Genomic DNA, 22,652 nt, shown 5'->3' with positions numbered 1-22,652 from the left:
TATTGAAAAAAGGACAAAAAAGGACACATCCATTTTTCATTCTCTTTTTTAATTCAAAATGAAATATATACATAACAAATATATACATAGATATATATTATTTTAAATTAGTTAAAAAATAAAAGTCTAGGAAATATATAAATATATTTGCACACTTTGTCCAAATAGAAAATTCTAAAGTAAGGCTCACTTTTGGGGGGAATGGGTGTTGGTTAACTGTGTGGCAGAGCTTTGGTGCTTTTTCACAAACAGCTCACATTTTGACAGATTTCACCTTGCGTTAACCAAAGGAATTTTAAACATCTTCTGTGGGAGAAAAAAAAAAACAATAATCAGAACACATCACACTTTATAAACCATGTCTGTGAAGGTTCTCAGTCATCCAGTTCTCGTAGTCTAAGGAGCTTGGAAAGAAAAGCGCTTGGACTTCTTTAAGTTGCTTGAAGACGTTTCACCTCTCATCTGAGAAGCTTCTTCAGTTCATTTTTTAAACCACTTCCTTATGTTGCACACACACATCCACATACCCACATTTCTTAATTATTGAATTCAATATTGCTATGGGGTTGTATTTCTAGTGTTTGACACGGGCCCCTTAGGCCCAGCATCAGGTTGGATGAGTTTGGTGTGGGAGAATGTGACTGGCCCGCTCAGAGCCCCAACCTCAAACCCTGAAAGCTTTTGTGATAAACTAGAAGGGAAATTGCAAGTCAGGTGTTCTTGTCCAACATCAGTGTGTGACCTCACAAAAGCTCTCCTTAGATAGGAAGACATTCCCACAAACACACTTCAAAATCTTGCAGAAAGGCGTCCCAAGAGACTGGAAGCTGTTGTAGGTGCAAAAAAGGGTAAAAGTTTAGAAAGGGCTCTCAGAAAAGCTCCTTTAGTAGGTGTAATATGTAGGTGGCTCAATACTTTGGCTGATATAGTGTATGGCAGTACTGAATGTTAATAATCATTTTCAGTGTCCTGCCTTAGAAGATTTGTGCAGGTTAATTATTTCTTTGGAATAAGATTGATTTTCAATATTCACTGGCGTGTGTTCTCTGCTTCCTCTTTCACCAAATCCTGGCTTATTTCTAGACCCCAATTGCTCTGCTTACATTATCAGTTATGTACTAACTTTGGCTGATATTTGGTTTGTGGACAGGTAGTCCTCATTGAGTTTATAGGATCTTTTTTAGTAGCAATTTCCTGTTACTCATTTGATTTGAAAACCAGTACAATTGGCTCATCAGTGCAAAATCACTACAGAGTTGTGATGTCCTAACCTTCCAGATTGCATCAGAGTCCCTGAGTCATTACTTTCACATTACTGAGTGCAGCTTTAAATGTTCACAGTGCAAACAGCAGCCATCCTGTTTCCACTTGTGATCCAGATGAAGTAAAGCTTGTAAACTGTGATGTACTTATTGTGACTGGGATAGTGTCATTATCTAAACAGCCAACCATAAAATAATCACTTAAACTAATAATTTATTACATTAATTGCTGCCTTAAAGGTGGCTAAAGTTTATTCTGCAAATTAAATAGCAAATGTAATTGCATTGACTTTCCACTGCAACTTTAAATAATGCGTCTCCTAATTAAAAGTGCAATAATGTAACAAAAATGACCAGTAATTATTAACCATTTTCTTCTATCATAGACTACATCTAATTTCCTAGAGGAAGTGCGTTTGACTGAGCAAGTGATAACATAATTAGTGGACACACACGTGAAACCTACAAACATTGCTTGGTTGTTGACTTAGTCTGATAACATGATCAGTAGAATATATGTCACGTGTGTTTGAGCCACAATTAAAAAGCCATTTAATTGTGTTTTTGTTCCCAATTTGTTCCAAAGTCCATTTTAAATTCTGCTTTTTTCCAAATAGGGTTATGTATATTTGGATATGTGTTTGAGTAACACTATTGGATTTATGTGACACATTGTCATCTGATATGTATGCATATTATTGACAGGGCTGATCTCATGCAACTGTGGGGGCCTAAATCTACAATAAAAGGTAAGCTTTAAAAAAAAAAAAAAAGCAAATATAGTATGGTTTGTGCTTATTATGCACAACCTCCAAATGCAGGAAATGCAGCTGTCCAGTTCGCACACACCACAGAATTTAGTTATTCATTAATGTCTGTTTGGCTTCACAATTGGTAACCTCTACAGTAACTGCTTTTGTTTATTCCTTAAAGACCAATGCGACTTAAATTCTGTTTGAATTTATATTTTCGTAAAAGCACAAATTATCAAAACAGACTATTGGACTGAATTTGTTTGTCATGTCTTTACGCTCTGTTACAATAGTTAAATTGTAGTCTTGTAACTACTAAAGGTTAACGTTATGATGCAGAGAATGCTGTTGTTCCTGTGTGTTGTTTATTGGTGTTAAAGCAGTCTTCCTCCTTTGAATAAAGGACAGCTTTAATAAGGTGATGGGTTGTTCTTTCCAAGTCATACTAAATATAGCAGGGGTGCTGATTGGTATTGTGAAAATTACATTTAGCTGATTTACTGAAGCCGTTCACCTGCATTCTACAATGAACACGAATATCCCTACAAAACTTTTACATGATATCCCAGGGATGTTGTAGACATACCCTTTGACTCCCTGTTGTCAAAACAGGTTGCTGTCTCCTCTATGTATCATCACTGCTTTCTTGTCTCCAACATACAGTATGTAGACAACATTGATTTTATTTAGATTTAGCCTTTAAGCTCTCCTGTGAGAGAAAATAACCCGAGATATGTATCAGAACTGTTTTGTTTCATAGTCAGAAAAAGCTTCCTGTGATATGGTAGAATAACTCACCACTGGCAGTCAACTTAGCGATGCCACTGAGACCACTGGCAGCCTGCGACTTTTGGAGAACTGGAGATAAAACTTTTTTCAAATGCCAGCTAGTCTGTGGCATTTAGGAATGTGTGATCCTTTTCATATAATCTACCTAAATGGTCACACCCATGATGAACCAGCAATGGTAATTGAGGTCAGTCAGCCACAACAATGTGAGTCAAATAGTCAGCTCTGTAAGAGAGCACGGTCTCTCTGTTTCTGCTTATATCCTGTTTTTCTATTTTAAACCTATTTTGAACCTTGCACAGCCTGTAAAGAGCATTTTTATTCTTTCACAGGTTTCTGCCAGTGTTCTCTGCTGAAAGTATCGAATGCAAATAAGCTCCTTTGTGATCATCATGTTTTATATATTGCCACATAATAAGCCAGAGTGTGAAAATCAACGCTGCAAATGTGTTTAATGTGCTAAGGATCTGGGTGCTGAGTGTGAGATCTTGACATTAACTCAACATTACGTCCTATTAAGTGAAATGGAACTTCCTTTGGCTTAAATGTGCCAGTAAAATTTCTACAGTTTGTGACTAATAATTCCCTCATTTACTGTGTCATGTCATGAGTATTAATGCTTAGTTCACGGCTAGTGATCGAGCTCCTTATTGCATTTTATCAGAGCTACTCAGTGCACCATGAAGAGCAGTGTCAGTGCAGCTTTTCTCTGTAATTTTCTCACCTCACCCATACTTTTTTTTATTAATGTCTTGTAAGAAACAGTTGGATCATATCATTAGTGCACATCATTTTCTGACGCTGAACAAAGGTACAGAGGTATAGAGCATTGTCAGAATGAAGATGATGTTAATTAAATTCTTAAGCAACATTAATTTTAAATACATTTTTTTCATTCGGTGGCAGTTTTGTGGTAGAAATATGATTATTTAAAATATTTAAAAAATGCTAACTCTCTCAAGTAGCATAAAAATGTACTCAGTAGTTTTAAGCCCAAACAAATGTGACATTAACACTAAGAGACACTTCTCATTTTGGCCCACTACAGCATAATATTCACCTAAAAATTAGTCAAGTTTAAAAGAGACATACTTTAGATGTCCAGTTAAAACAGACAGAGTTTAATGTCAGTGTGAAAGTGTTTTTTCTCTCTCTTAGTTTTTGTCAAGAGCACAGTGATTGAACTAACAGTAGGTGGCAGGAGTGTTGTGTCTTCCTCATCTTGTTACCACGCCTCAGTCACACTTCATCCATGGTAAATTAATAAAGTAATGAATGAAGCAGACCGTCTTCAGTGTCATGTGAACATGATAGCTATTTATTAATCTGTATAGCTCATGGGCCAGTCGGTTCATTTTTTTTTTCTATTTGACATTAAATAAAGATTTGCTCTTATTGTTAAGATTGTTTGTTTTTCCCCAGCTTGCTGGAAAGTCTTTTATTGCTATTATCCATGCTTATGTATAGTTACCTGTTTTTATGAGGCTATCAAAGACCTTTTTTGTTCATTTCCATGATATAAAGATATATCAGCTGTAAATTACCTATGAATTAGTTACATACTGTAGTTGAATAAGCTTCAAGGAAGTATATTTTACTTGTGTCAAGTGAAAATATATTTCAAAGCTGCACTTAATTGCAAGCTATTATATTGTTTATTAAAATTGTAATGAAAGGTTTCTTTTACAGGCAAATTTGTAATGCAGTACATTCATGGTAGCGTGTAGGAAGTATGAAATGTACAACATAAAGCATCAGGTATTCACACCAATGTCTGTCATCTCTCCCCTCTGGTGACAACCTCTAACCCTCTTGTGCTACTAGACAACATAAGAGGTGACACTAAGTAACACTTTTTTGCATGAATTTAGCTTTCCAGCACTGTTCACACTTATGAGCGAGGCCACCACTTACATCAGCAATGACTCACAAAATCAAATATGATTAGTGTGATGAAGTTAGCCTTTCACGTAGTAAACACACACTGCTTGTGTGATCCTATCAAAGATATTACAGAATGTAATTGCATTTGCCCCTCAGCGGTAGTGTTATTAAACATGCAATGGCCAAATTTGAACACTATCCTGTTTCACAGGAGCCACAGCATTTGATTAGAACACAAAATCATAGACATTACAACACATTTAATGTCAGCACACACTCTTTTCACATTAATGCACATTTTTGCCACCAAGTGTTGTTTATGTTGGATTTTGTACCATCAGTTAGATGATTTACTCATTCCAAGATGTGCTGTATACTGATGCTCCACTAATGTGACTTGAAAGACAAGACAAATATATTATTGTATACATTTTCTGCTGTAGGTAGGAAAAATAAAGCTAAAGCATTTAGAATTTTAAAAACTGTCTTAAGCTGTTCTCATGCTGTAATTAGAAACTTCATGCTTTGATGAGATTTCAAAGAGTCTGCATTAATAACAAGGGTCACTGAGATACAATCTTACTAATCTTTCTAAGTAAAATACATATATGATAATGAGTGAAAGCTGATGTCTGAGACAGAGTGGGATGGCTTTTATTAGTCAGCCCACTCCATAATAGGCACATTTGTAAGAGAGACACTCCAAATTTAAAAGGTACATTTTGGACTAAGACAGAGTCTCAGAACATACAAGATCATATCTTTTATTGTGCAGCCAGTTGCATTCAAATGTGCAATTTCTAAAAATGCAGTGCAAATTACAGTAGCAAGTAAACATGTCAGGTTATAATATAAAAGCACAGCACCGTTAGCCACTGTACAACAGTGTCACGTGAACAGCTGCATTTGGCTTGATATTCCTGAAAGAGAAAACTGGCTGGTTACTCTCAGTCTTTAAAACCTGCATTGCGTGATTGGCTTAATGCATATCCTGTTTCAAATATCTTTTATTAGAAGCAAGTATCACAGTTGTTACAAATTAATAGAACTTATGCCCCCTTTTTCTCTAAACAAAACAAGACAAAACAGACAAAAAAAAAAAAAAAAACCACCCACTAGGAGCCCCGGTCCCCCGACTGCCAAAAATTTATATTTTCCCAAGATATGCAAGTAAAGGGTGCCAAATTAGTTCAAAATCTTTCACATTGCCATTCATGGTATATCTTATTTTTTCAAGGTGAAGAGTATTTGTAAGCTCTGCAAGCCACATCTTTAACACAGGAACCTCTTTGCCTTTCCAAAGCTGCAGGATCAGTTTCTTTGCGATGATCAATGCATATGAAATAAACCTTTTTTGAGAATGTTGTAAAAGGTAAGTGTGACCTCCCTGTGTTAGATCAGGTCGATCGGCTTAATGCATATCCTGCTTCCATTTTTCTTCTTGACTTCATTTATGTGACCACAAAAGAGTAAAGTTGAGAATTACACATAGACAACATAGAACACAATTCCACTTCAGTCCAAAGTGTCTGACATTCATATAGGATGAATACACTGACCTGTGAGAGGCATCCACAATCAGTAACCTATGGTATTTGATGAATAGAACAAAAGCTTAATGCATTTCTTTACAGAACAGCTTTAGCCCTAGGATTTGCTACACTAGATAAATGCCTAAGTCCACATTAAATAGCAAGGAATGATGGCTGTTAATAGTAAAAAGTTATATCATTAATAAACATCTTTTCCTGTCTCTGTAAGATTTATACTTTCTAATAAGGTACCAGCAGGCTTCTATCATTCCACAAGCTCTTCCTGGGCTTGCTGTGAATATATCCAACATCTCACGTCTCATTAAGAGATATTTATTCTATGCCATTTTCATTGTTTTGGGAGCATCAGCAGCTTTCTGTTTTGTTGCCATCTTGCTTCCTTCTTGCTCAGTCTTCCTCGACAGTCTAGGGCTACCAGCAGCTTTCCTCCCAGTCTGTGGGCTGGAGGAGCCTGCAGCCATCTTGCGCTGAAGCAAGGGACTCCTGGAGCTCTTTGGCTTTGCTGGTGTCAGCAAAGAGTCCATAACTTTTAGTGACCGCAGGCCAAGTAGACCACAAAAGTAGTTACACTTGTGCTGAGAGACAAACTGTTCAAAAACTTTGGGATTCGCTTCGATAGATAAACCTTGATGCCTGTAGCAATGCAAAACAGAGAGCAAAGCTAGATGTAACAGACATGATTCCTATAAATGTAAATTACCTGTAAAATGAGGTGTTCGCAGTATAATTTGCAGAAACGAACAATTCAAATAATACTGACCCTGTTGATTTGACTGAAATTCCAACACCGGTGATCTTAGTGTCAACACCTGCAAAATGACACCCCAAAATTACTTGTTCATGTAACATAGTCATATTGAAAGATGTACAATTTAAATACCCTCTGCAGTTTTAGAAATGTGAAAGACAACATGCACATTTTCCAAACCTCACAACCTAAAATATATCAAAATAAAATAAATGTCCATATTGGGCCTGAAAGTATCTGGAATACTGTTGCTACTCTTTCAATTTAAATGTTAAAACTGAAATATCCTTTCATTATTGCAAGCACAATTTTAGCCTATGAGGTCATGTATGTAAGCAATATTTTCTTCAACCAGTTTGAGCTTCATTTGCTCACTGGACCTTTATTATACTGGAGAATTTAACACAAACTTGTTAAATGTGAATCTTGTGATGTGGGGTAAGGTGGGACATAAGTAGACAAGGTGGCCTCTGGTAATTTTCTGTGCCAAACCACAAGACATATTCCAAATTATAGCAAGTACAGGAAAAACACAAACGTATTACTTATTAAATATTACTCTGGCTTCATGTGTGACCATACCTTCAAGTCGAGTGAACAGCAGATTTCCATTGGTCCACTGAAAGATCCAATGCTGCAGGGTACAGCACTTCTGCTCCACCTCAGAGCCAGTCCTCATGTCTATTCTGCCAGTATAGTCCAGGTCAGAGAATTTCTGATACACTCCTGTGAGATCTGTCTCCACTGTGGCGTATGGTACAGCGTTCGCTGGTCGGTACATCAAATAGACTGGAATCACCCTGTTTAACAAAGATTGTCAGGGTGTAGGAGATGCTTAATGGTCCCTGTTGTATAGATAGATATACAAAATTATTATAACTTTTTCAAGAAAAAATAAAGTGTACTCACTCAAGAGAGGGACCAAAGTTTTCTATAACTCTTGTCTCTGCAGCAAAGATTTTACAGTATTCCCGAGCCAAGTTCTGAATTTTACATTCCTGTATGTAGAACATTGGAGAATAGCCAATAAACATCAGCTCCACCTACACCATTTATTCAGTCTTTACTGGATTAGTGCCATAGTAATCCTATTAAGGTGGCAGAATTGACACCTGATCCACTTTAATACGGGAATTGCTGTTTATCGAATGACATATTTATGAAGGCATGAATAAATTATGACATTAGCCCGTTCTTATATACCTGCTTCATGATGTCCAGGTTTGTATCTATAAGACAGCTGTCCTCTTTGCCTCCATAAGCGATGGGGTTGCATACTTTAATGATACATGTGTTACCAGACTCAAACACAGGCTCCAGACCGTAGATGACTTTTGCCCTCCAGACTTTATGAGAACAGCCATCTCCAATATGAGATTCCTTCATCATTATGCGACCAAAGAATTTGTTGCCCCAGACACCAGAATCAGCCACTCCCTTGCTGAATATTAGGGGTGTCATTTCGATTTCCTCCCCAACTGCATTCACAAGTTTTTAATGGTGATAGTTAGAAAAGAAAAGCACAGGAAAAAAAATGTTATCTTAAGATGTGAAATGTCATCTTACCCCCAAGGTCCTCGCGTATGGACAGTCCAGTCAAGACTGCAAAATAATAAGAGAGAATACAGAAAAGTAATCATGTTGCAGACAGGAAATGAAAGGAAAAAATTAAGTATCTAGTATTCCAAAGTTATTTTAAAACAGTACATACTATCTGCACTGAGCAGAATGTCTGTGGAGTCTGTCCCATAGTCATTTGTGATTGAGCATCCGTAAACACCGGCATCTTTGGAAGACGCCTGAACAATGGCAAGATTGACCTGGGCTTCATCCCCTGCTCTTGAAGACATACAATTAAGAAATAATATAAAAATGTTTAAGAAGACCTAAACTTACAGTACATATTGAAAGAATGTAACATATTTCCAAAAAGATCACTCTGAGAACTTACTTTCTTTTAACCTGAGTAATCTCCACCTCATTTTTGTACCATTTAATAGTCGAGTCACTGAGAACGTTGAAAAACTGGCACCACAGTTTCAAGTGTCCAGAGGCATCTGCAAAAGTTTCAGCCCTAATCTTACGGATAACTTGAGGAGCTGGAGAGAAATAAAATTAAACAAACAGACACATTTTTCCATAAGTGCCCAGTTTTATAAGTTTTCCTATACAAATTAAATAGCAAAGGTCTGTTATACAGTGGGGCAAAAAAGTATTTAGTCAGCCACCGATTGTGCAAGTCCCCCCACTTAAAATGATGACAGAGGTCAGTAATTTGCACCAGAGGTACACTTCAACTGTGAGAGACAGAATGTGAAAAAAAAATCCATGAATTCACATGGTAGGATTTGTAAAGAATTTATTTGTAAATTAGGGTGGAAAATAAGTATTTGGACACCTCAAACAAGGAAAATCTCTGGCTCTCACAGACCTGTAATGTCTTCTGTAAGAGGCTTTTCTGTCCCCCACTCGTTACCTGTATGAATGGCACCTGTTTGAACTCATCATCTGTATAAAAGACCTGTCCACAGCCTCAAACAGTCAGACTCCAAACTCCGCCATGGCCAAGACCAAAGAGCTTTCGAAGGACACCAGGAAAAGTATTGTAGACCTGCACCAGACTGGGAAGAGTGAATCTACAATAGGCAAGCAGCTTGGTGTGAAAAAAATCAACTGTGGGAGCAATCATCAGAAAATGGAAGACATACAAGACCACTGATAATCTCCCTCGATCTGGGGCTCCACGCAAGATCTCATCCCGTGGGGTCAAAATGATCATGAGAACGGTGAGCAAAGATCCCAGAACCACACGGGGGGACCTGGTGAATGACCTGCAGAGAGCTGGGACCAAAGTAACAAAGGTCACCATCAGTAACACACTACAACGGCAGGGAATCAAATCCCGCAGTGCCAGACGTGTTCCGCTGCTGAAGCCAGTGCATGTCCAGGCCCGTCTGAAGTTTGCCAGAGAGCACATGGATGATACAGCAGAGGATTGGGAGAATGTCATGTGGTCAGATGAAACCAAAGTAGAACTTTTTGGTATAAACTCAACTCGTCGTGTTTGGAGGAAGACGAATACTGAGTTGCATCCCAAGAACACCATACCTACTGTGAAGCATGGGGGTGGAAACATCATGCTATGGGGCTGTTTTTCTGCCAAGGGGACAGGACGACTGATCCAGAGGTGTGGACTCGAGTCACATGACTTGGACTCGAGTCAGACTCGAGTCATTAATTTTATGACTTTAGACTTGACTTGAAAAAATGTTCTAAGACTTGTGACTTGACTTGGACTTTTACACCAATGACCTGGGACTTGAATTGGACTTGAACCGGTTTACTTGAAAAGACTTGATATTTCACCCCAAATATAAAACTTAACATGCATATTATATAGAGATTGAAAATGTGATGTCATTCAGGGGTAAAACCGCAAAGGATTCTGGGAACTCGTGGCAAGAGGTACTAGCGCACGCAGGCTTTCAATTGAAATCAGTCACACAGCGATAAAAAGAAACACAAAAATGTCAAGAAGCTGTTGTATTATTAACTGCAATAGCCGGTCGCATGACAGCCACGGGAAGCCGACGGGTAAAGAGATCGGTTGTTATCGGATTACGTCATTGAGGAGAAATTGTTCGAGCCATGTTTCCGAAGTAACAAAGACGCGACGGATGGCCTGGATTTCAGCCATTCAAAGATCAAATATAACGTCCCAGAACACTCCAGCTCACAGGTTAGTCTGCTCCAAGCATTTACACGAAGGTCAGTGTTTTTTAGTAGTTAATACGTCATTTTCATAACATAATTGGTGATATAGGTTACAAGCAAGTCTGGCGCTGAACAGAAATTGTCGCGCTATGCTCCTTTATTTATTGTGCATAAATAGTGAATTGTCCTGACACAATATTGCGTTTCGCCTCTGTTATTATGGTACATTGACAAAAACATATACTTTTATTCACAGGATAAAACAGGTTTTTGTATCACTAATTGCCCAGTGCGATTACAGCATACAGTATTATTGTCACTGCTACATTTCTGTGATGGGTACCAGAAATTATTTCCACTACTGATTAATTACCGTTGAGCTCAAAGGTCCTATTAATAAACGGTTAACGAATGTGTATTTATGACGACGATTTGTGAGACTGGTAAACTTATGATAGGTACGATGGTCTTTCGTTCTACACGGTGCGTTTCAAGGTCCTGTACCCATCCGTCGGTAAACTGTACCTGGGCTTGTTGCAGTGACCTGAAGTTACTAAACTTCATGAGTGTGTGCACTCACTCCAAGAACCGTATAATTATAAATATGCATATAAATATGCTACGATGAGATAGCTGACTTCATCTAACTAGCAAATGTTGTCCAGGCTACGTTGGTGATACAGTTTTTTTTAATGTGTATGATATTTTTGTCATGCGATTTTAAAGCTGGTCCTACAACCGCATCCAAGAATAACATGCAGCTTATCTCAGAACCGTCGGTGAAAATTATTCTTGGAGCTAGGTTTAATTGAGCTGCATTTTAAAGAGGTGCAATTTCACAATTTGTGTATATTTTCTAAGTTCACTATTTTGTCATGTGTTGAGAAAAACACAGATTTTAAAATTACATGGTCTAATATTTACATTTAGCATAACTGCAACATGCTTTTTTTCGGGGGGTTTTAAAGACTCGAAAGGACTTGAAATTCAAAGTTTAAGACTTGTGACTTGACTCGGACTTTTACACCAGTGACTTGAGACTCGACTCGGACTTGCCTGACATTACTTGAGACTTCACTTGAGACTTGAGGATAAAGACTTGAGACTTACTTGAGACTTGCAAAACAATGACTTGGTCCCACCTCTGGACTGATCCGTGTTAAGGACAGAATGAATGGGGCCATGTATCGTGAGATTTTGAGCCAAAACCTCCTTCCATCAGTGAGAACTTTGAAGATGAAACGAGGCTGGGTCTTGCAACATGACAATGATCCAAAACACACCGCCCGGGCAACAAAGGAGTGGCTCCGTAAGAAGCATTTGAAAGTCCTGGAGTGGCCTAGCCAGTCTCCAGACCTCAACCCCATAGAAAATCTGTGGCGGGAGTTGAAAGTCCGTGTTGCTCGGCGACAGCCCCAAAACATCACTGCTCTCGAGAAGATCTGCATGGAGGAATGGGCCAAAATACCAGTTACTGTGTGTGCAAACCTGGTAAAGACCTATAGTAAACGTTTGACCTCTGTTATTGCCAACAAAGGTTATGTTACAAAGTATTGAGTTGTATTTTTGTTATTGACCAAATACTTATTTTCCACCCTGATTTACGAATAAATTCTTTACAAATCCTACCATGTGGATTCATGGATTTTTTTTTCACATTCTGTCTCTCACAGTTGAAGTGTACCTCTGGTGCAAATTACTGACCTCTGTCATCATTTTAGGTGGGGGAACTTGCACAATCGGTGGCTGACTAAATACTTTTTTGCCCCACTGTAGGTACTATAAGAACCAGCCTGTATACAGAAAATGAATTCATGAAAAGGAGAAACTTCTGGTTTTGTTAGATTCTAATGAGGAGGTTGTGAATCACGTCTCTCTGATGACCTGCAGCATGGATTGCTGCCTTTCACGGTGTCTTGTCTGATATGGCCAGAAAAGATGCAATAGTGGCTTTTCAAAAGTAGTAAAATACAAAAGTACTAAAACATTTCCTTTGTCTCACATGAGTGAATTCTGATAAAGCATGAGACCTTCAGGCCTTTTTTTTCTTTTTACCTTTGAATGGGTTACGCTTGTCCTTCTCTTCAGGTTTCCTTTCAGTTTGAATCTCCTCAGCAGGCAGCTGGCTGGGTGTTTCTGATGCCATCTTCTTTCTGCTCAAGATGGGTGAACGCCTTTCTAGTAGAGAGGTTTGTTCACCTGTGGGCTGAAGTGCAGATGACCGTCGCAACACGCTTGGAGATACAGAGAGGGCCACAGCAGTTGTGGAAAGCTTGCTGCTCTGCGTAGATGCTTCCCTTTTCAGAGTCTGGTTATCAGTTGCTGATGTGACCTCTGTGGTATCGTCAGGTTTGGCCTTGGGTGTTAGGATTTTGCGGCGAGCCCCAGAGGCCAGCTCTTGTGGAGTAGCAGAAGGGATGGGAGAAACACAGGTTCTTTTCTTCAATGATGGGCTAGGTTCTGCAGTTTGATTGGCTGTGGAGTCTGACGGTAAACCTTCCTTAACCTCCTTGAGAATAAGTGGAAGATTATTCCCTTGAGTGTTAGACCCAGTTTCAGAGGGAAACCTTTCATTACTTTGCAAAGAACTTGTATTTGTGTACTGCTCTTCCATTTTGCACTGATCAGAAACTGTTGTCAAATCCCTTTCATTTGTGCTGCTGAGCTTAATTTCTGGAGTTAACTTTTGCGTGAATTGCACGTCTTTGCCTTGAACATGTTCATCTTTGGTACGCTCCGAATTTACTATATTTGCCTCTTGAATACTTTGCTTCTTATTTGTCACTGTAAGTGGAGACTCAGGTTCCTGACTGGCAGTTCCACATAGATTTGAAAGTGTACTGATCAGTTTGACTTCAGAAGTTAAAGAGGGAAAATTTAGTTTGGGTGTTGTTTGTTGAGAAACAACAACAGAACAATTTTCTGGCTGAACTAGAATTGAAGGTTGGATTTCCTTGCCAATATCCATGGCACCTCCATTATACTTTTCAACACTTCCGTGAAGTCCTGCCATGACTTTATTTGTTCCACTGTCTATAGCAGAGATGGGTGGCATCAAAAGAGCCTGAAGAGGCTGTGATGTTGCACTTTGAGTCTTAGATTGCTCGTAGTCTGTTTTATGAAGTTGATGATAAACCTCCATAAGTGTTGCCTTTATGGTTGTGGGGGGTGACTCGTCAACGCCTTTCTTATTTTCTCTTTTAGGCATGAACTTTTTCACCTCCAGCTTTCTGTTATCTTGTACTAATTCCTGGCGTGCCCTTGCTGTTACACTCTGATTTTGTAGTAAGTTAGAATGGGGTGGTATGTCAGATACTGGATTAGCCAATGCTGATTCAAGAGCTTTTATTTGTGATCTTAAAAGTTCAGCAATAGAAATTATTTTTGTTTCAGGTTTTGAAATTTCTTGAAAACCTTTGATGTGTTCTACTGAGGTTGTGTTCTCTGCGCTTTTTGTTAAGCGCGAGGGAGAGGTGTCATTTATATCTTCCATCAAATGTTTTAAGTCTAAACTAGATTTCTTCACCACTTTTGATATGTGCTCTTTCTGCCCAGTTTCATTGCAAGGTGCATCCACAATGATTCCTCCAGTGTATTTGTTCCTTGCATCTTTGCTCTCTTCTGTTTTAGTTTGTTCAGTCACATTTACAGCAGCAGTTTCAGTTTCCATCTTAACTATCTTCTCATTTGGATTGTCACTCTCTACCAACAACTTAGTGAGCTCTGCCTTCTCATCATGTTGTATTTCTGTCCCTTCAACAGCTTTTATAGTTGTGTTAACTTGACTCTCCAGGATACTGAGCGAAATATTACACCCTAAAGCGTTCTCGCCACTGACAGGGCTTTTGAGGGGTGACTTCTGCACTTTTGTGGAAAGAACTTCATTTGATGCCTTGGAATGATCCCATGCGTCCTGTGTCATTGTGTCAATGGCTGTTTTAAAACCACTATGCAAAAGAGGGGTCTGGATGTCATCTGCCACGGTCGGCCTTTCTATTGCAGTCTTTTGTTGTCGCGAGCTGACCATACACTGGTCTGGTGGTAGCTCAAGGCTGACAGGTGCATCATTCCTGTTCATCTTTGTGGGATCTTGTGTAACCTAGGGACATAATACAAGCACAGATTTTCCAAGCTGTAAATACATATTCCCTTATCCCTGGCTATGCTGGTCATGGATAAACACATGCAATTTTTATCAATAGCAACTGTGTAACCAGCAACAAACAGGGAAAGGAATGAGAAGACCTTAGGACAAAGAGAAATTTATGAACTGGAGAAAAGTTTAAGTGTGTTAATCTGCTCCATTGCCAACGCCAAACAAGAGTTGAGTTTTAGTCGATTCTTGAATTGATAAATAGGTTAAGAAATATTGCTCATCATTCAGTAGACAACTTGCCAATATACTGGAAAACCTCAAAGAAGTGTGATTTCAATTAAGCATAATTAATAAAGGAAAACATAAATATGGTATAAAAGCACGTTTGTGGAGAGGCAGTTATTAAAGTCTGCTAGTGAACTGAACCATGGATGACATAAGCCTTAATATGACCCCAATATAGTCTAGGATATTAAGCAATACTGTGCCTCAAAAAGCAGCCTTTAGTCTACACAATCAAGAGAATTACTCTATATTTCTGCTTCTTTCTCTTATCCTCTTTGCAAGTCTGGTATGGGAAGGCCTGTTTAAAATGAAGGTTGCTATCCTGCACGCAAGACTGGCCTCAAAGGAATGCAAATTATTTTAAGTGCCGCTCCAGCCATTCAGTGTTTTGTCTCAGTCATAGGTGCCGTCAGTATTCAGCTATGCAGTAGAGGTTGATGTGATTGCGTAAGCAGTATAAAGACTGACAATCAGTGATAACTTTGTTTCCCAGCCAGTCATTTATTTATTTTTTAATGCAGTGAATTAAAATGACAAATTTTGTTCCTATCACAATTACTTTCATTCAATTGCAAGGAATGATAAAACTTTTAAAGGATGACACTTTTTTGTTTTCTAGAAAAGGATCTAAAGAATGGGATGTGATAACTGATCCAACTCTGCATCATTTTAAGCTGCAGCTGGCAGTGAAATATTGACAGGAAACAGCTAACCAAAATCCATTTGCCAGGATAGTCGGCTTACCGAATAACATATTACATCTCAGCTATTTGATCTGTGCAAAAACATTTTACAAATCTTGCTTTACCCATTCACAGTCTTTCTGCTAAGTTAGACTAACTGAGAGAAGCTTTAATTTACAGACATGAGAGTTGTGTCGATCCCTCAATAAACCAAAGTGTAGGCTTCTTCAAAGTCATTACTTTAACTTTCTGGTAGTCTGCTTATTTCTTGTAATAATGTTTCAAAGAATAATAAAATTGTTTATATTTAAAAATGTAGAAAATCTCACTTTCAGACCTTTAAACTTAAAACAAAATCAGACCCACTACGTCAGTATATCTACTGCAACTGTCAACATGTGCGTCATTTAATTCTTGTGACCCAGTGGGGGATACTTGTAAAAGCTGTAAATAGATTTTGGATGCCTGTGTTAGTGATGGGACTGATTTTGGCAGCACAAAGCACTCATGAGCTCATGTGAAAAGGTTCCCTCACCTCACTTGGCGTGGGTAGTTGAGACGCAGGCCCCTTTTTTTGGCTGTGGCTTGTTTCCTTCTCAGACAGCTGGTGTCCAGCCGGTTTACATGGATGCTGAAATAAAGCAGTCCTGCTGTCACAAGGTGTATCCACTGACTCACTGTGTTCGTGGACTAGAGATCCATCAACTGAAGGCTTTGTCTTTACATCACCATCCATGATTGTTGCGTGAATGTCCTCTTTTAATTTGGTTAGGAGTGTTGATCTAACACTTGACAGTGGCTGTGTTGAGGAAATGTAAGGTATTTGCTGTTGTCTTTTCAAACTTTCTTCTGTACCATTACATCCAATTTTCGGCTCATGTTTTGCAGCATTTTCACCTTCGGTTTTTGACCCAGGATGGCGTGAAGAAGCAAAAGCAACAGGGGACAGTGGCACAGTGAGTTGCTCTTTCTTTGAAGCCACTGTTACCTCTGTACATATCTTTTCACCCTGTGACGGCCTTTGAGGAAACACTGCCACCTCTGATGCAGATTTCTGATCTTCTTTTATCATGTTTGTCACTTCTGAATGTGTAATTGATGAACTAGAAATAATCTCTACTTCCATAATCTCATCTGAATTCCTCTGGATCTGGACTGACTCTTTACAGGTCAGAGCTGCAGAGACCGAGGGCTCATCTTTCAGCCTTCTCTCCTCAGACACTCTCTCTGCTAGACCATCTGCTTTTCCAGCTTTTGCACTGTTGGAAATTTTAATCTTTTTCTTGATAAAGGGAGCTTTCGTTTGGTGTGTCGTAAAAATCTTCTGGGGAGCGTCATATAAACATTTCTCAGCCTTACTGCCAGTATTATTAACAGGCTCTCCTTTAGATAAACTAGACATTGTGCCATTAGGGATTGGGACTGGCTTTTCTTTAACCTCCTCCCCAGGGGCCCCTTGTAACCTGGGCTTTGTCTCTAGAACAACAGCTTGATGGTTCTCCTCGTTACCATCATCCTCCATTGAGCTTGGTGTGCTAAGAAAAGCCTCCATTGTCGAGCGGCGTTTCCTCTGTGTACGATCGGGACTCATGGTTCGTGGTGGCTCCTGGTTTTCTTTGCCTTCTGCTTCCCTGCGTCTGCTCTCAGCCTTCTGTTTGACCTTGGCAAAGTAACGCTGGTGGATTTTGAACTCATTCATCTCACCCACCTCCAGAACACCAGAGCAAGAAACAATACCTTTACTGTTGATGGCTGAGGCCTGGTATATAGCTGCATCCTCCACAGTGCACCTGGAAATTAATCAATATCACATCAAGCAGCAGTTGTTGGAAAGGAAAAACATTTTAGATGGCAAAGCTATTATTTGAATTTTCTTTATATCTCCTTTGTGGATTTCATCAAACAGCATTTTCAAGTATACATACTTGTAAATATGCAGGGAATGATTTTGTCCATTGTGGAATATTTCATATTTAGGAAGTCCACAGTATCTATCCAACTGCATGTCGTCTTTATACCACGTAACCTGAGGGGCCGGGTATCCTAGAAAACAAAACAAACAAACAAAACTGCAATCATTTGTAAATAGATACTGGAATACCATAGGTCAACAATATAATTTAAACTGAGACATTTTAATATTTCATAACATGTATTAGCTTATTTTGATTTTGATGGCAGAAATATGTCTCAGAAAGTTGGGACAGGGTCATGTTTACTACTGTGTAGCATCTTGTTTCACAATACGCAAAATGTTTTCAATTAATGAAAAGTCTGGACTGCAGGCAGACCAATTCAGCACCTGGAGTCTTCTACTACAAGGCCATGCTGTGTTAGATACAGTGTGCAGTTTAGTACTGTCTTGCTGAGATAAACTGAAAAAGATACTGTCTGAAGGCTGTATATACCTTTCAGCATGCTGACTTCCCAGATGTGCAAGCTGCCAATTGTTGATTTTTGGAAGTGTTTCTGAGATCATACACCTGGATCATGCAAAGCTGCTTCATGGCCTAAAGATCACAGGAATCCAATATTGATGTTCAGCCTAGCCCCTTGTGTAAAGATATTTTTCAGATTCTCAGAATCCTTTGATAATATTATGTATTGCAGATAATGACATTTTTACAGAACTAACAATTTTATGTTGATGAGAATCAGTCTGAAATTGTGCTACAATTTGTGGATACTGTTTTTTGCAGATTGGTGAAGCTCTGCCCAATCTTTGCTGCCAACAAACTGCCTCTCTACTGTTCAACTTTTTATACCCAGTCATGTTTTTGACCACTTGCGAGTTAACCTAATTAGTTTCTTCTCTTTTGTTGCCCCTGTTCCAACTTTTCAAAGATGTTTCTCTGCCATCAAAATCAAAACGAGTCATTCAACCACCCATCCATTTTTTTTTTTTGCTTTTCCGTGTCAGGGTCACGGTGGGGCTGGAGCCCATCCTAGCCACCAGAGGGAGAGAGGTGGGGTATACTCTGGACAGGTCGCCAGCCTCACACAGGGATAGCAGAAAAACTAATACACATCAAGATTTTTCATTAAACTGTAAAATGTCACAATTTAAACAATTAATGTGTTTTCTATTTTTAATGTGAATAAAACATGGGTTTATGCAATTTGGAAATCATTGCATTTTCTTTTTAACTTAAATTTGACAGTTTCCCAACTTTGTCGGTGTTCAAAAGGTTTATCTTTGTATTATTCTTGTCTTTGACCTTCTTTAAAAAAAAAAATGCAGCATAAGCACAAAAACGTACAGTGCATTGTTTTTTTTTTTTAGATTATTATTTTTGTTTCTTTGTGCTATATTTCAGTTCAGTTGCTCAGATGTATGGAGTAGGCAATGCTTACCTCTAACCACACAGGAAAACTTCACGTTTGAATTTTCGGACACAGCTTTTGACTTCAGGGTAGCTTCAAAGGACGGCTGTGTTTCTTCAGTTAAATGAGCAATCACACTGCAGAGTGTGCTCCTTACAAGAAAATGGAGTTGGTCAGTCATGGTACTTATTTGGATTCATATGTCTTTTATCATTTAAAAAACCTTGTTTATTGGAGTTTTTTATCTGTATATATTGGGCTTGATTGTTTGTTAGTTTTTTCATATCATTTAAAAGAAAGTCCCAAGTCAAAATATATGTAAAATGATGAATGTAAGAACTGAAATCAAAGGCCAAAACAGTTGTGAGTTTTGGAGGCAAATACAATTAACTTGTTTTTTTTTTTGGTTTTTTTTGGTTTTTTAATAAAATGTTTCTTTGATCTTTCACTACAGTATTCAGTATAAAAAGCTTTACATTTAGCCCATATTTACATTCATTGCATGAAAAATTTGATCGTCCAAAGATATGAATGAAATATGAATATATGAATGAAATGATAAAGGCTTGAGTATTAGATCAGTGTACAGTCAGGTGAGATCATTACGCTTCACTGAATATTACTCATGATTAATAAACAAGGCACTAAATGTTATACAGTTGGTACTATTATTGTTTTGAAGCAAACACTAAACAAGATATTGTGAATATATATACATTTAGCAAAACAATACAGATGGAGAACAGAAAATTAGATTCAGTAATGATTCAGTAACTAAAATCAGGAACACAAATCACTGGTAATTCTTGATTTTAGCTTTGGTAATACACTAGATATGATAAGTAAAGGACATAATCAGTGGTCTCTGCAAAGTTCAGCTGAGGCTGACAGAGTGAAAGTTCCCCTAAAGCAACGATGCAAGATAACTGGCAGATAATGTTACTCGGTTTGTCCTGCGTCAGTAGTTTAAAGAAGAACAGCAGTTTAATCAAATATTACACAAGATTAATTAAAAAGGGGACCTGAAGAGCAACACCTACTTGTGCTATAAACAAATCTTCCCATGCAGACGCTGTCGTGTATCCTTGATGTGAAAAGGGGCCAATGGTGCATAGCTGAGATTGTGCTCTTAATAAGCAGTTTATTTAAACTCTGCCGTCCATGGCAACAACAAACAAAAAAACACCATGCAACACATGCTCATCCCAGGTTAGGTAAAACCCTGAATTATAGATATATTATAGAATAAATACATGCTGGGATCATACATACTGCATGTTCCCAGCAGAGATGGTTCAAGTGGAAGGACAGCACCCTGAGTTAGTCTGGATTCTGTACCTGTTTTCTGGCCTCACATTAGAGAGGTAGCTGCAGCCACCAAGGCGGCCACTTCCATTGACATCTTCCCCATTGGAAGACCGCCCATTCCCATTAGACGAGCGTCTTGTTGTCCTCCATGAAGTCATTTTCCACCAGATATTGTTTTGTTGCCAAGAGAAGAGTTTAAACTTTAAAACAATAAAGTTGTAAAACATTAAAAACAAATGTTGTATATTAAAAACACAATTATTCAGCACAAGAGATGCTAGGTTAAGATATACTTTACATCTTCTGCATGTTCTTATCCAGTAGCTACATAAACAACATTCAGCAGTCTATTTTACACAGTTAACTCACCATACACAAGTTTCATTCCTTCCTTTGACAGACACCCCACAGCAATGGCTTAAGGCACTGCAATTTCCAATCAAACATGAGCATGCGTAGGTTCCTGGACTATTTATAGTTGGCCTGCAAATAGGCACAAGAGCACATCACACTTTCCAAAACTCATCTTTATAGCTGTTTTATAAAGAGGGGGGAAAAAACTCTAATGGATTCACCAAATATATATCTTAAGTAGAGAAATAAATGTAAAAAAAATCAAGAAGATGCTTTAAAAACAAAAACAAAAGAAAAATAAAACAAAACATTTTCCATGTCCAGATCTGTTAGTTCACCAGATACCAGGAAAAGAATTTAAAGAAACATGGTTAAGTCTTTTTTTTCTCATTCTGTTATTAGTGAATTACAGTTTCGCAAAGACAAAAAAGATTTTCTCTTTGGGTATCCTCTGTCCAACTTTTTAGCTGTGTTTACAGGCTGTGGTAAAGAATCATTTGAGCCTGTCAGTCAAAAGGATGACGCCTTTAGTTTTGAGTGCATTAACATGAGCAGCACATTCTTACGGTCACGTAGTTTCCTATTTAAAAAGTGTGGCGCACGGAAACTCTCGAGTATAAGTAGAACATAGCAAAAACAGCTTGAAGTCATCATGCAACAGCATTTAGCCCAGTATTTCCCAGAATCACCTCTTGTAAAACCATTTATATATATATGTTTATTCAAGACAGTGAAGTTTGCTAAGTTCTCAGACATGTATTGTTCAGTGGCTGACAATTGCATTGTGTCCCCAGAGGAAAAGCAGTAGGAATAGAACAGCCTTATATAGGCAGATCCCACTGACTCCCAAAGAGATATGGGCTCTAATCTTCATACAAGGATGCACAGACACATCTACACACACTTTGCTGCACACACACAAACAGAGAGAGAGAGAGGGAGAAAGAGAGAGAGAGAGAGAGCGAGCATTTATGAACAAGTTCATTTAATTTTTATTTATTTAGTCAGACTAATGTGGTTTTATTCTCCAGGGATTCAAGACTGATTCAAATACTTGGCTCAGTCTGAAAACAAAATGCTGGGACAATCTCAATATTAAGCAGAAATTAAATTAACTTGCAAGGCTGATAACTGGATGCATAAGTGACATTAACAAATGTTTTATTTGTCACCTATATAGACTTCTTCCATGATAAACACACTCCAAACCCCCAAACTTGTCTTTGAACTGACTGGCACTGATACTACTACAATGAGTTACAGCTTCCCGAGTGTGTTCGTCCAAGTTCAAAGGTATCAAACTGCATTATCTCTCGGGTTACTACGTATGCTCATCATATTACACATGCCTGCATGACTTCCTTACATCTATTTACATTTTTCTGTTCCATCCATTCGTCATATTCTTTTGTAGCTCCCTGCCAGGGCCGTGACGCAGTGATTTGATTTAACAACCTAGATTAAATTAAGAATTTAATTTTAAAAGAACATTTTTAAATGGAATATGTTAAGACTCTTGGAAGCAATGGAAATTGAACACACAGTTGGGCAATTCATTATGGATTCCATTAGTTATAGCATACCACGCACACACACACACTGGTGACTGACATGTATAGGCTGCAGGATCTTGTATTTGGCTGTACGTCAGTCAGCTGTAGAGAGGCTGGAAAACACAGTTGCGTGTTGTGGATATTCTCCAGTGGGGTGTATACAGAGTGATGAAAGCACATCAGGGCGGTGAAACAGAACAGAAACCAGAAGACTCTGTCATGTGACTGTGTTTGAACATGTATCCCCTTAAGCATGTAGGAAACCTGCTGATGGAAGAGGAATTTCCAATATATAATAACTGGAAATAAAAAAAAGAAACATATATTTATGCTTCTGGTCAAGTGGA

General features: G+C 38.4%; 1 protein-coding gene across 2 annotated transcripts; it reads right to left on the bottom strand.

The window, feature by feature from the left end:
• Nucleotides 1–5,236: 5,236 nt before the first annotated feature.
• alpk3b (alpha-kinase 3b) lies at nucleotides 5,237–20,807 on the bottom strand. Of its 2 annotated transcripts, XM_085367020.1 has the most exons (14): nucleotides 20,768–20,807; nucleotides 20,429–20,598; nucleotides 19,121–19,242; nucleotides 17,692–17,809; nucleotides 16,302–17,556; nucleotides 12,758–14,801; nucleotides 8,940–9,087; nucleotides 8,700–8,827; nucleotides 8,555–8,590; nucleotides 8,192–8,466; nucleotides 7,898–7,986; nucleotides 7,571–7,788; nucleotides 7,001–7,049; nucleotides 5,237–6,873 (listed from the first exon to the last, which is right to left on the bottom strand). In XM_085367020.1, exons 1-14 carry the CDS (start codon nucleotides 20,768–20,770, stop codon nucleotides 6,558–6,560), a joined length of 4,971 nt encoding a protein of 1,656 aa, XP_085223146.1. In that variant the 5' UTR covers nucleotides 20,771–20,807; the 3' UTR covers nucleotides 5,237–6,557. The 2 variants fall into 2 exon arrangements, with proteins under 2 accessions (XP_085223146.1, XP_085223226.1); XM_085367100.1 differs by lacking the exon at nucleotides 20,768–20,807 and having other exon boundaries at nucleotides 20,363–20,491.
• Between the last annotated feature and the right edge of the window lie 1,845 nt (nucleotides 20,808–22,652).

This window comes from Diplotaxodon limnothrissa, linkage group LG1 (genome assembly GCF_057381915.1).
Source record: "Diplotaxodon limnothrissa isolate DT_005_m linkage group LG1, D_limnothrissa_male_GT1.1, whole genome shotgun sequence".
NCBI classification, from domain to species: domain Eukaryota; kingdom Metazoa; phylum Chordata; class Actinopteri; order Cichliformes; family Cichlidae; genus Diplotaxodon; species Diplotaxodon limnothrissa.
The sequence above is the reverse complement of the archived record's forward strand: the minus strand, read 5'-3'. Positions and strand labels throughout refer to the sequence as shown.